The sequence below is a fragment of the Lampris incognitus genome, chromosome 7 (assembly GCF_029633865.1).
Source record: "Lampris incognitus isolate fLamInc1 chromosome 7, fLamInc1.hap2, whole genome shotgun sequence".
NCBI classification, from domain to species: domain Eukaryota; kingdom Metazoa; phylum Chordata; class Actinopteri; order Lampriformes; family Lampridae; genus Lampris; species Lampris incognitus.
In genome coordinates this window covers 52,717,012-52,731,067 of record NC_079217.1, presented here as the reverse complement: position 1 = coordinate 52,731,067, position 14,056 = coordinate 52,717,012, and the positions used below count along the sequence as shown (strand labels likewise).

Below are 14,056 nucleotides of genomic sequence, written 5' to 3'. Positions count from 1 at the left end.
GGGGATTCCAACCATGTTGGTAGGCAATGGAATAGATCGCTACGCTACCTGGACCCCCCCGAATAAATGTATTTTATACTGACAGGCCGTAGCTTGCCAGGGCCTCCATCAGGAGTGAAGCGGAGTGGCTGGGGAAAGCCTGGTGACACTGGACTCCTGCCAGAGCTATGATCTTCGGAGAGAAATAGACACAAACACACACATACACACACACACACACACACACACACACACACACACACACACACACACACACACACAAAGACATAGATATGGGGAGAGATACAGTGAGAGAGACAAATTATTGTTTAAAGTGATGGTCACTCTCAATTTCATCATCAACCATTAAATTAACATGTAAAATATTTGTCAGAGTGTCTTACTGCGAGCAGTGTGTGTGTGTTGTGGTGTGTGTGTCTTACTGTGAGTGGCGGACGGTCCCTTGTGTGAGGAGGCGGGCAATGGAGGCTTGTGCTCCCCATTGAGTGCAGTAGAGGGTGAGCGGGGTAGGGGTGGTGGGGTGGAAGTCTCAGGGCTGGTGAAGGGGCTGATAGGAGGCTGGTCATATAAGGGAAGGGGCGGCAGAGAGGATGGCATCTTCTGAGATGGAGAGATCTAGACAGAGAAAGAGGGGGAGCAAAAAAAGAGCAAGTGAAAAGGGAGTTGGGTCACTGGCTTGTGAGTTAACTGTGGTAACTCTCCATATTTGCTCCATACTCTCCCCTTATTTTTTAGTCAAGTCGGCAATATTGTGTCATTTGTGACAATAAAGCACTCAGAATGAGACTGTGTGTGTCTGTGTGCATAAAGATATAGAAGACAAATAAAGAGAAATGTGCTTTGCAAAACAATGCAGAGCTTCAGACTCATTAGTAAATCTACAGGCATGCAACAAGTACTAACAGCGTCGCTTCACTTTGTTCCACAGGTTTTGCAAACTTTCCCCATAATCAACTTAAGAGTTGCAAGGGGCAGTGGGCTGTGTGTTATGTCTAGGAGGCTTATTTGAGGGGAGAGGCTGTATCCTTCCTGTCGTTTATCGGCTATTAGGGTAGCTCTCAGTGCCACAGATAAGGGCTCTCTCTGTGATTATAGTACAGCATGTGATCACAGGGTAGTGGGAACACCGTGGCTCTAATCCACTGTTTGTCTCCTTGGCCCTGCTGAGAGATTGACTAGACAACAGGCAGGAAGGGAGGAGGAAGGGAGGAGGACGGGAGGGGGAAGGAGAGGGAGAAAAGGAGGAACAGAACTAAATGCGAGACTGTTTATTTGCTGTAAGTAGGACTGCTCAAAGAATGATGGGACAAAAATAGTAGAGTAAGTGAAGAGAGACTACCTGTGTGTTACCTCTGTGTGTCTGGGATTGTGTGTGCACATCTGTGATTGTGTGCATACTGTAAAAAAAAAAAAAGTTTCTTCACCCTGCATGTGTGTGTTTTGTGTGTGTGTGTGTGTGCGCACAAGTGTGTGAGACCACACCTGTGTATCGGTAGACCCGACTCCGCCACTGTTCTCCCCATTCTCGGTGAGATCCTCTACCAGCACAGAAGGGAACACTCCCACCCGTCCATTAAGCTCCCCCTCCCAGAAGCCGTCGTCCGTCTGGGTGTCGCGACTTAGAAGTCGGATGACCGCCCCCTCCACGAATGACAGCTCCTCATCCGCCTGGCCCTCATAGTCGTACAACGCCCGCACATACACCGCTGGTAAGGGATGAGAGAGAAGCAGAGTAGCTGGAGAGTTAGTGATGAGAGTCCCAGAGGGTGTAATTATCATCATAAGGGTGGTTCCTCCTCTGCCTGGCCTCAGCAGCCAGAAAGCTCATAAACCACTTGAGAGAGAGAGAGATGGACTGAGGAGGGACATCATGATAATTAAGAGACAACAGCTCCTCAGCGCACGACCCTCATACTTTACTTAGAGAGAGAGAGAGGGACATTTGGAGAATGGATAAGCAAGGCAAGAGAAAAAGAACAAACAGGGGAAAATGATCTGCAGCTCTGAAACCAATCAGACATGTTTGTGTGTAACTTGGACTCACACAATGGCAACGGTGCTAACGTTTATAGTGTTATGACGCCAAAATGTTTGCGGTAGATGCAGCAAATATGAAAAACAGCCACTAAGATGTAAACGACAGGTGTCACACAAACAAGTAAGTTGGGTTATTTTGTGGGACTGTTCTTTCCGCTGTCCTGGTCTGCCATTCCGACTGTTGAGCTTGTTCTCTTGTCTGCTCCACCCTAAATCTGTCATTCTTTCAGGTTATGTTGCGGTGTGGCCAACACAGACAGCAGATGGCTCGACTATTTTTTACAACAATGTAAAAGAAATAACAGATAGTGAAAAACTTAAACCAGGAGGGGGAAAACTTATGAACCATTTCCTTAGATCCGGGGACGAAGCTTTTAGTTATCCGAGGTTTTGTTGAGTTGTAGTTTGTACTGTGAGCTGTGGGTCATAATTGTCCTGTTTTTGCTTCTAGTCTGGCCCTTGGTTATTAATATCAACTATCAGTAAAATATTTTTACTATTAGTAAAATATTCTTCAGCTTCGCCTAACTCAGGGAGGAAGCCTATGATTATTTTACAGCGTCAGCGTGCTTAGTACGAGGCAACTACAGTTTTCCACCCAACCTCAAACTAGGCAACACATCTTCTCTTCTAGTTTTTGTCCCCGTGCAACTGAAAGTTACAGGTTAGATGCCTTGCTCAAAGGCAGCACCGCAAGTGTTACGGGTCACACTGAAGCATTTGAACTGCATCACAATGTCATCCCTCTTGTTTTGTGTCAGGTTCCTGAGAGCTGTTACGTAATGGTAAGTTAAAAGTCCAGGCCAACAAAGGTTCAAGGCTAGAGAGGCACATTAAACCTGCTGATAACTTTCTACCCGGTAAGCACACAGCTTGGACTCACACCGGGGGAGACACTGTGTGTGTATATCATTTTGTGTGTGCGCCCCCTGGGTCTTGAACTGTTGACGTTGCAGGTGTGTAGCTTGGTGGTGCTGCAAGGTAAACGTGCGTGTGTGTTTCCTGTGCATGTTGCCTACTGTTGGCATCTCCGTTGATGCAGCCCGAGTGCAGCTCCGGCTCGGTGGAGTTGGACGACGTGTGCGACCGAGCGTCTAGTGCGGCGAGCGACTGGAGCATGCTCAGTAGGCTGTTGGATGTGGGGAACTGCAGGTATTTCTCTGGGACATATCCCACCTGTCCTGTCTTGTTACGAGCCTGTGGGACATACACACACACACACACACACACACACACAAAGAGAGGCAAGGTGAGAAAGAAAAGCTGGCAATATGACACTAACCTTGTTGTAACTGTAAACGTGATGCATGTGTGTGTGGCTGCTATGTGTGTGTGTGTGTGTGTGTGTGTGTGAGTGTGTACCTTAACCCAGTCCTCCATGTCTCCATCCTCAATGACCTCCAACACCTCCTGTTCATCTATGGTCAACTCATCTGGCTGAGAGGCCTTTGAGAGCGAGAGAGAGGCAGAGTCACGGGACAGCACAGAGAAAAAAAGGTGTTTTTAAAAAAATTTTTTTAGAGAAAAATAAAGAAAGAGGCAGGCGTAAACAAATAGAGATGACTAAAAACGAGACAGACGGAGAGTGGCAGACAGAGCAGACGACGAGATGGCGAAGAAGAGAGGGAGATGGGGGAGAGACGGAGACAGTGACAAAACACTGAATTGAAAAACGGGCTTCTTGCAAAAAAAGAAGACTATTTCCATCTTATATGGGCCGAGTCTAATCTGATATCAAGAGCGTAACGTCATTTCCTCTTCTGACTCGCTTTAGTAAAAGAGAAATGAAGGCAAAATAAAATCAACTCAGACTATCAAAATAAAAGGTTAAATGAAAACCAACAGGCTAAATGAAAAAGCAAGTCCATCAAAACAGAACTGTACAAAGTACCCCCCTGATAGAGCGGGGGTAGGGGTTGAGGGGGGGCGACAGAGAGACAGAAATGCAGTGGCAAAAAGAGAGAGGAAGATGAGTAGAGGCTCAGGACAGCACAAAGGAAATGAGGGAGAGGAGAGTAGGATGTGCAGAGCCACCTTATAAAAACATACTCATATTAAACACACACATCTGCCTCTACCAGCAAATAATGGCAACGACACTTAAAGCCAGCGTCAACAATGTCCTGCTGAAAAGTATAAACTCCTATTCTGATTTCTCTGTCTGAAGTTCGCAGAAAACACCGTCTTCCAGAAACCCCGTCACCAAATTAAATCATCAGTTGTGGATTTTGAAATGGCAAACATTTAGGGGAAGCAATGGCAGAACTCCACCGGGGTTTATTTGCTGATACACAGTACTAATCCTGTGCAACTTTGTTAATGGGTGTGTGTGTGTGTGTGTGTGTGTGTACCTTGTAGGAGTAAAGGACCTTGCAGGTGAGTGGATAGTTGCGGAGGGTTCCAGAAGGACTGGAGCTGCTGTCATCAAACACCTCCATATTTTCTTCACACTCCTCAAATTCCTCACGATCCAAGTCTGCTGTGCCCTGTAGTGCACACACACACACACACACACACACACACACACACACACACACACACACACACACACACACACACACACACACACACACACACACACACACACAAAGCCAGATAAAGGTATTATTTCAGATAAGTAAAAAGACAAGAAAAAAAAAGGTCTACATGTCTAATGGCTCATATCAGCTCTCCAGCTTCAGAACAAAAAAAAAAAGAAAAAGAAAAAAGATCTCCCATTCTCCTTCTTCACATACGTTAAACATGCAGAAGTCCTTTAAACATGTCCTACATGAAGCAGCATGTATTGGAGAGCTGGCGCTAGCAGGAAGTTTTAGGGTTTTAGCACAAGACAGAAAGCCTAACTTTCACAAAGCAAAAAAAAATGGATATATATCAAAAAAAAAAAAGAAAAAAGAAAGTTGTCTCAAACCCTGTTGGCTCTTCGCGGTGCTGTCCTAATAGTTCCCGGGTGTGTGATACCTTACCCTTGTCTCTTTCTGTTACAGTGTGGTCCTGGGTTGTGTCTCCCACTCTGTCTTTCCTCTTTGCTTACTCCTTTCTATCCTGTCTTACTGACTGCGTGTGTTTAAGCCTCTGAGTGTGCTGATGTCTCCTACTTTCCCCGGGTTTCTTTCAGCTACAGCTAAATCTGTCCATCTGCTGTAAAAGAGGCATAAATCACCACCTTTTCTGAATGATATTCTGTCTTGGCATAAGCGTAGCCTGTATCCCTTTTTACTATTTTCTGTTATCATGCTCTTCTTCAGTGTCTCCTATCTGCATGCTAGTCACTCTCTCTCTGTCTCTCTGTCTGTCTATCCTTGTCTGGCTTGCTTCTGAACCGACTGTGTTTAGAGACAGGTATAAAGGTAACTAACGTTTCATATGGTCTGCCTCGTCCCTCTCCTGCCAAATGGCAGTATCACTGGCTTACAAGTGGGTCATGTGATCAAACTAGTAGAAAGATCCATGGCAAACCCGCCTGACCTGGCTCTAACAATACTCTGTGTGTGTGTGTGTGTGTGTGTGTGTGTGTGTGTGTGTGTGTGTGTGTGTGTGTGTGTATGTGTGTGTATATGAGTATTCATTTCAAAGTCATTGTGTACCCAATAGCGGTTGAGTCATCAGATTTCTGTTGACACAGTAAACTGTACTACAGCAGAGAAAAAAAGGTGGGTATGTATGCGTATATTTCTGAAAGAGAGAGAGAGAGAGATAGAGAGAGAGAGAGAGAGAGAGAGAGAGAGAGAGAGAGAGAGAGAGAGAGAGATGGCAGACTATGTGACCAGCGTGACTAATCAGAAAGTGAGAAAGACATGAACTATGTACAGATCACAGCTTGGCCATGCAGACTGGCCCACACAGGCAGACCTGCTGCCTAGAGAAGACAGGCTGTGTCAACTCTGTCCACAGAGACAGCTGGAGACACAGCAACACTTCCTGCTACAGTTTAGCACATATCAAGACTCAAGAACAAAGTCCATCCATTATCCAAACCACTTATCGTGCTGTCAGGGTCGTGGGGATGCTGGAGCCTATCCCAGCAGTTCTTTACAAAAATTAAATGCAAATTCCAAGACTTTGACACACTCTCTGACCAGGCTAAAATGCAGCATCTGCTTGGGGAAAACAGTGTCAGCGCCATGGATGCAGCAAGATACGTCAGGTCATGTCCCAGCCTCAGAGACAAGCAGCACAACACATGACCGCTGTACTTGTCTCCTCACAACTCATGCTCCACCTTTCGATCTACTTCTCTTTCTTCATTGTTGGTTTTTTTTTTTAATTGTTTCTTTGTTGGTTAGTGTGGCGTTGTGTTAATGTTCATTATTAGTGTAGTAAAGCGGGCTATCCACTAGTGGGCAATAGAGGGTCTGTGAAGGCAGACGCTTGGGTGTAAAGAAGAAGATGCAGCAGTAGGAAGAGAGGAAGCAGAGCGAAGTCGTTTCCCCGGTGTCATGTTGAGTACAACTAAAGTACAAAAAAACCTGGCCGCCTTTGTCGACTTACTATATTAAACGGCGACGAGGATAAAAGTGGAGTAAAAGCAGATTTATCCAGAGACCTGTCGTGACAAGGGCACTTCTGTATCGAGTAGGAAAAGTCGTTAGAAAAGTCGAACGACTGCGGGGAGGAGCACGGCGGGCCTGGAAGGAAGCGCTGTGCCGTTTAATTCGCCCTTTGCAGACGCGTCACACTTATCACGTGACGAGGGAGCCTGCGCCATGACGGACGGCAGTAAGCGATAGACCGGGAAATTCAAAAGCGAACAACAAAAACAAACAATATTGCGACGGATGAGTAGCTATTATAGTGTAAATTTAAGTGATGGCTACCAATAGTCTGAGTCATGTTGTGGAGTTGTCCTGTGAAGTGAGTCACCTTGTAGGACGGCACAAAGAGCGATATGTGGAGAAGCTAGCGATAGCAGGGTTAGCTAGCGATAGCAGGGTTAGCTAGCGATAGCAGGGTTAGCTAGCGATAGCAGGGTTAGCTAGCGATAGCAGGGTTAGCTACAGACCCGTGCCTTCTTCCTACCGGTGTGTTCACGGATCTAGCAAAATCGTCCAGTCTGCCCGAGTTCAATCCACACGATCTGTACCACTATGTTACCAACGGAGTGTCCCCATACACAGGCGCTGACCTAAAAGCATACAAAAGTCTGGATGCTGACCAGTTCTTTGTAGCTGGTTGGGTTACAGAATCGCGGTGCTACGCTCACAGCAGGGGGCTGTACCTCACAATGGCAAAGGTAAGACATAGCTAGCCAGCTGTGTATGTTTTTAACCTGTTTCCCCTAGGATGCCATCAAAACTCAAATCGACTGTAACCAAAAGCAGCTAATACTTTCCTTGCCATTTCATAGTAGGTTACACAGTCTTGTCATCTAGCTGGCATTTGGGTCATTCCATAGAAAGTGTTAAGTTTGAGTCCACAACATTCAAAGGGGACAAGGAGGCATAATAAAACTGTCAGTAATGTTTTCAGTGTCTGAAGCCACTGATTCAAGTGTACTGGTTAGCATGAAGCAAAATACAATTAAATAATAAATATACAATTTGTATATTTTTAGCTGTTTTTGTTAAATTACAATCATTTTCTCATGTCCACTCTGACCATTTCTCACATTCATGTAAGGTAACACTTAAAAAATCACATCTTAGACTTTTATTTTTCTTATGAGCAAAAATACTTCCCGCTTCATATGAAATGTATTAATTAAATTAAAAATGCATAATTTTTGGTTAAAATATATATATATATATATATATATATATATATATATATATATATATATAGTTAGTTCAGGTTCAGGCCTTGCCTGTTGGCACACTGCACGGCACAGCAGGAAATCACCATCACACCATAAAAGTAAAATAAAAACTAGCTTCAAACAACGAAATGTCGAACTATAGCTAACGTGCCTCGTCTTAAATTTGACGCCCAAGTCTTCTACCGTCAGTCGTGGCGTTCATATTCCCCGCGAGTGGGACGTGACGTGACGTGCAAAGGGTCAATAGTCGGGACCAATCTTGGGAAGAATATTGGGAAGTTTTTGAACATTTTTTTGATGGTCAGTCAGCACCTGCCCAGTGTCAGATCTTAAGCTGTGAGTGAACCTCTTCTGTCCATTCTTACGTTCCAGGCCAAAGAAAACGTGTGATGGTACGCCCATCTGGGCTACATGTTGAAAGCAGGACCTGACCAGAGCCCTCTGAGCTGAAACACCCTGCAGTCTTTAAACGAGACTTTTTCGCTGCGAGTGCCTCAGTATGGTGTTGGTCTCCTGTGGCCTCAGCTAAGCCTCTACTTCAGACTGCAGAGCAATCACTGAACTCATTAAGGTTTGTGTGACATTCGGAGTGTACTGTTGACACAGTTGTCTTATTTGGACTTTTCCAATATCCCACCACTGTTGTACAGACACAAAATCAGACAAAAGTGTCACTGAAGTTTCTATCCTCTAGTATGGCTGTGTTAAAGTGCCAATAGGCACTATTGGGTTTGACAGATTTTATAAAGACAGAAACCATTACTGGTGAGTGATCAGAAAAATCCACAGGGCTGATAACACAACTTAAACTGATGTTTAAAACAATAAAAACGATCAAGCCTGGCCATACTAGACATCAAGTTATCCTTAACATGTGTCCAGGTGTATTGTCTCTGTTTGTCATGAAACCCTCTCCACACATCACACAATTCATGAGCCTCAATAAGATGAACCAGACGACTGCGAGAGGCAGTGTGAGGCTCTGCATGGTTCCTGTCTAACCTGCTGTCCTCAGTACAGTTGAAATCTCCACCAATGAATAAATATTCCTCACTGTTACACTTCTCAATAACTTCATCTAAAACATCCAGGAAGACTAACCTCTCCACTCCCACAACTGGAGCATCAATATTAAAAAAACACCACTTTTACTTTTTCATACACTGCTGTTAATTTTAACAGATGGGCTTTAATAACTTCTTCAGACTCAACAGACTGAGGAATAAAATTCCTGGAGAAAAGAATCCCAACTCCACCACTGTTACTGGTTTTGTGACTTAAAAAGGTCTCACCAGTCCATTCTTTCTTCCAATCAGCCTCGTTATCAGCGGTACTGTCTCTTGTACAGAAAACACATCTAACTTTTTAAGAGCACACAGCTTGAAAAGAGAGGCCCTTTCCCACCATTCCTTGCTCCATTTGAATTTAAGCTACCTATTCTTATGTCTGCCATAATACAGAAAAAAAGTTGTAAAACAGAAACAAGTGGACAAAGACAGAACAAACTGAAAAACTTATTCATTATTCTCTAACTGCTTTTTGACCTTTTGAACTATTTTTTAAACAAAAAGTTTCTTGTTCAGGGAAAGCTTTCTCCCCCAGACCACCGGGACTTCTCAGAAAAGTCTTCACTGAATCAAGGAAGAGTTGTAAATCAGGGAACACTTTGTCAACTTTTACATTTCTAGCTCCTTTAGTATCCTGCAGGAACTTCTTCATAGTCACTAGAGAGTATCCAGTCTTTTTTTGAGTCCCCGTCTGCGAGGCAGCTAGAGACTCCACATCACTCTCCTCATCAACTTCACTTTCATCTGACTGCAGGCACCTACTCTGACGAGAAACCTTTATCGCTACACTAGAAGGCTGAGACACCCCATCAGGTTTCCTCTTCTTATCTTTGACATTAGAAGAGTCTTTATCAACATCTCATGTTCCTCCTGCAGAGAACCTTCTGCTTCATTTGTGTCAGTCTGCGTGTCCATTATATCACAGTTAATAATATCTGTGGGACACTTTTTAACAACCTCTACAACAGTATCTTTCTGTGTAGGACCCGAATCAGCAGCGCCTGAACCCGCAGTCCCTGAACTTGCTGAACCCGGAGCAGCTGAACCAGCAGCCCCCAGTTTAGTAGAACCTGGATCAGCAGCACCCGAACCAGCAGCCCCTGGATTAGCTGAACCAGGAACAGCAGCATCTGAACCAGCAGCCAGAAACTCAGCTTCACTCTGTTTTTTTTTTTGGTTTTTTTTCTTCCTGCTGCATTTTTTTCCTGCTTTGAGCTCTGTGCTGCAGTCCTAGTTTGCTCAGGGCTCTGGGCTGCAGTCTCACCTTTAGTTGGCTCAGCATTGGTTTCTCTGGGCAGGAACGTATGAAATGACCCTCCATTCCACAGCCAAAACATTTCATTGTCTCCGTAGATACATACACATTATAGTCAAAACCACCAACTCTGAACTTCAACATCAAATTTAACTCCGTGTTGTTCCTGAGAACCATAAAGACCTACCTTCTGAAGGAAACAACATGTTTTAAATGTGGAAATTTGCAGCTCAGAGGATCGGTTTTATAGGGGACATTAATTTTCCGTGTCTCGCTAGTTCTCTCCCGCAACATTTCATTGCTAATGAATGGAGGGACTTTGGACAAAATGACCTTTTTGGCCGGATTGACCAGCGGCACTACAACCACGTTAACTTTATCCACACTATCCAGAAAAACGATGACTCAAGTATTCATTCTAGATGCAGACTTTACACTGTCCTATCCAACGACTTCACCAATTGCTAAACTGCAATCTTCCGTTGAGCATTTGAGAGTTGGACAGAGCATTTGACAGTTCGACACTCCATGTCAGTGTGTGAGCTCTTCCAGCCCTACGCCTCCGACTCCGCCAGTCTGCATGACTCACAGCCGGGCTGGTCGAAACCGCTCCGCAGTCAAAACCACCACCACGACAGTAAATCTGTCAAAATACAAACCCAAAAAACGAGAAACAACGAAAAACAGAAAAGATAGAAAACGCCAAAATGTAGAAACGCACACTCACTCTCACAGACTTCCGCTCCCAGCATATACTCCGAGAGAGAGAGAGAGAGAGAGAGAGAGAGAGAGAGAGAGAGAGAGAGAGAGAGAAGACCAATTCTCTCGGGGAGATAGTGCTTGGAACTGTAGACTTGAAAATAAAAGTTGTCTTATCAAGAATAACATACTCTCATCTCATATACTCTAATTCAGCCTTGCCATTGGGTATAGTCACAATGTTTACTAAAAAAAATCTGGTTGTTGAATAACTAATAAGATTTTTTCCCCTTCATGAATGAATTTCATAATTAATAGACAGCTAAAAACAAGAGCCAATTTTCCACCTGAATTCTCAAGAACTACAGAAGTAAGCCCTTATTAAATTTGCCAAACATGAAAAGCTATATTTACCTGTCCATGATTTAAGCCCTTGTTTTGAAAACACCGCTAAGTGATATGGGAGAGAAATATGTTTTGTGGTTTAGTGAATAAAAACCTTTTTGTTTGCAACTGCAAAGGTTGCTCTCATCCTCCTTGCTGAAATGATTTAAGGGCCACGCTGGGCAGGCTCAGGACCAAGCAAAACGATCAGCATATATTATCAATAACTGATTAAAAAATATATATATATAAAAATGGCCAAAACAAAGTTCTGTCTCTGTTTCTTTGGTATACCATGACAGCTGAGATGCAAACCAACAGAAGATGTATTACTCTGGATGGTATAACTATGAAAGGCACATTGTAATGAAGGCGGTGCATGCCTGTGGGATACAGGGTCACTGTATTTCATAATCGTATCAATAACATTGGGTTGAATAAAGGGAAGGCCAAGGGAATGCCAGTTCTTCCTCCATATTGCTTCTTTGTCACTTCTGTAAGATCCCCCCACCCCCCCCACACACACACACAAACACCAAACACCTGTCTTTTCATGTGGCTCTCTTCACACTGCAGTTTATTGCACCCCCCCCCCGGTCTCTCTCACCTCTGCATACAATTTTACTTTGGCATCATCACTCTCACACTTCTCCCCCCCTCCCACTTCCTGCACCTCTGTTCCCTCCATCGCATCTCTGTTCACAGCCCCCCTTCTCCCTCTCACCATTAAATCTCTCTCGCTCCCTCTGTCTTCTCTTGATCCACTCTTTCTCTCTCTCTGTTGCATTTGCCCTCTTTTGTCTCTTTTGCTTTCTTTCTCTCACTCTCCAGTGCAAGCTGCAATATCATGTGAACAGAATGTCAACTGCTGCTTACAGAACAGAATATGTTTAGTTGAGTTAACAGGCACATTCCTCTCCGCAGTGTCCTGTGAACTTGCACGCAGATAGGCAGGAGCACACTCACTTTAATATGCGCACCCGCAAAACCCCCCCCCCAAAAAACATGTCTACTCACCCACTGTTATACAGATGACAACACACACGCACGCTCACAGGCAGGCACATGCACACACCCACAGATATATATATATATAAAAAAGCTCAGGTTGAAGTGATAGAGAGAGACCCCTGAGGCTGCATATGTGTAATCAGTCCACCCCATTATAAAGCTGAGGTCATGCAGTAAAACATGGGACTTGCATTCCAGCTACATCTGTATTCTAATGGGGTAGTGAAGTGTTGTAAATGGTCTGAGGGGTAATTTGATAGTACGACTTGGGTCAATTAGTCTACAATTCAAATGATTCAGAGGGTGACTTTTCGGAAGAACTTTTCTCGGTGGAAGGTTTTCCCTTAGGCTGTAATGGCATCATTAAGAGTGAATGCATAGTGAATAAGAATCAGTACCTTGCAGTTTTTAATTTGCTTTTTTGAGCCCAATGAGTTGAAAGTTCAATAATCCCAGCCCTACGGATAACATGTTGAGCATAGCAAGGTGAAGACAGTGATGTCACAGAGACCTAGAAGAAGGCATAGTTTAACAACATATGTAATAATTCTCTTATTAAGTGGTTAAACATGCCAACACGAATGCAGTGCATTCCCGGTCTTGGGCTCCACTGTTTTCTGGTAATGAACATTTCTTCTCCAACTTCCATTAGGTAAAGTGCTCTTATTTTGCTGGCCAAGCCACAATGTCAAACTGCCTTACTTTTTAAAGTTGGTAAGATTTTCCTTTTTCTCTATAAAGATCATAGGCGAAATTTAAGCTTAGAAATAACTGTTGGATTTCTGAATTTATTATGATTTTTTTTTTCCGGTCGAAAGCTCAGCAAGAAAGTAGCAAGTTTGGTGTGATGAAGGGAGACGTCTTACTGAGAGTGAGGGCTCATGGGATGTGTAGTTGGCCCAGCGTTCGTTCTCCAGCTCCTCCATTACCTGAGAAGGATGGAGGAGAAATGGAGGAGACAGAGAGGGAAGGGTTATTTAAAACACACACACACACACACACAAATCTACAACATGGCACACATACTATACATGAAAAATTGCAGATAACTGCAAACACAAATAAATGAACAATATATAAACAATAATGCACAAATAACAATAATACATAACACACACACACACAGGAACAAATTTTGGGAGTCCCATATAAATCGAATAGTAAAAAAAAACCCACTCTTATTCTGAAATGACTATTCTAATGTGTGTTTCTTATATCTTGTTAATATGTTGGCTCACGTTAGCGACTCTCGCCACTCGTATCTAGATGGTTACCCTTGACTGGCGAAACTGTCGCACACTCTCGCACCTGCGCACTTAACTCAGCACGGCAGCGCTTCACGAGCGTTAGGTTAATTAGGTTAAAATAAGGTTCGCTTAAAAAGCCCACGAGAGTTTCGCAAATCTAGGGTTACCATCTAGACACGCCCCTTCTCGCCCGCGCCTACCCACGTGCTTAAACGAAATGCCTTTGTCACGTCTGATGTACAAAGTGTTTTGAGTCTGACTCTGCATCAAAATGTCAGGTTCAGTATGAGACATGGCAGAAGGCGAAGCAGCCACGGAGATCAGCACTGCGGACCATTTAAGAAGCGATGTGTGGAAAGTTTCTGGATTCCCGTCAACAAACGGAAACATGACAAATAAACGTTGGTAATGTTGGAATCCCCTCTAGTGGACAGAACGTATAACAACCTCATGCTGATAGTGGCGTATAGGTGCATAATAAATATCAATAATGGGCTAAATTTGAGCATTAAAAGTTCAAATATAATTCGAATATTAAAAATAATAAAGAATGAAATTTGAATGGGATTACAGAGGAAGATTGACATCCCCAATACACGCA

General features: G+C 43.8%; 1 protein-coding gene across 1 annotated transcript in view; it reads right to left on the bottom strand.

The window, feature by feature from the left end:
- LOC130115761 (F-BAR and double SH3 domains protein 2-like) overlaps positions 1 to 14,056 on the bottom strand; it is a 129,890-nt gene that overhangs the window by 5,294 nt on the left and 110,540 nt on the right. The window contains exons 14-20 of the mRNA XM_056283578.1: positions 13,075 to 13,137; positions 4,389 to 4,523; positions 3,400 to 3,483; positions 3,057 to 3,234; positions 1,483 to 1,706; positions 423 to 615; positions 84 to 172 (exon numbers count right to left, since the gene is read on the bottom strand). Of these exons, the coding sequence (XP_056139553.1) occupies positions 84 to 172; positions 423 to 615; positions 1,483 to 1,706; positions 3,057 to 3,234; positions 3,400 to 3,483; positions 4,389 to 4,523; positions 13,075 to 13,137 (966 nt within the window). The remainder of the gene's footprint in view (positions 1 to 83; positions 173 to 422; positions 616 to 1,482; positions 1,707 to 3,056; positions 3,235 to 3,399; positions 3,484 to 4,388; positions 4,524 to 13,074; positions 13,138 to 14,056) is intronic.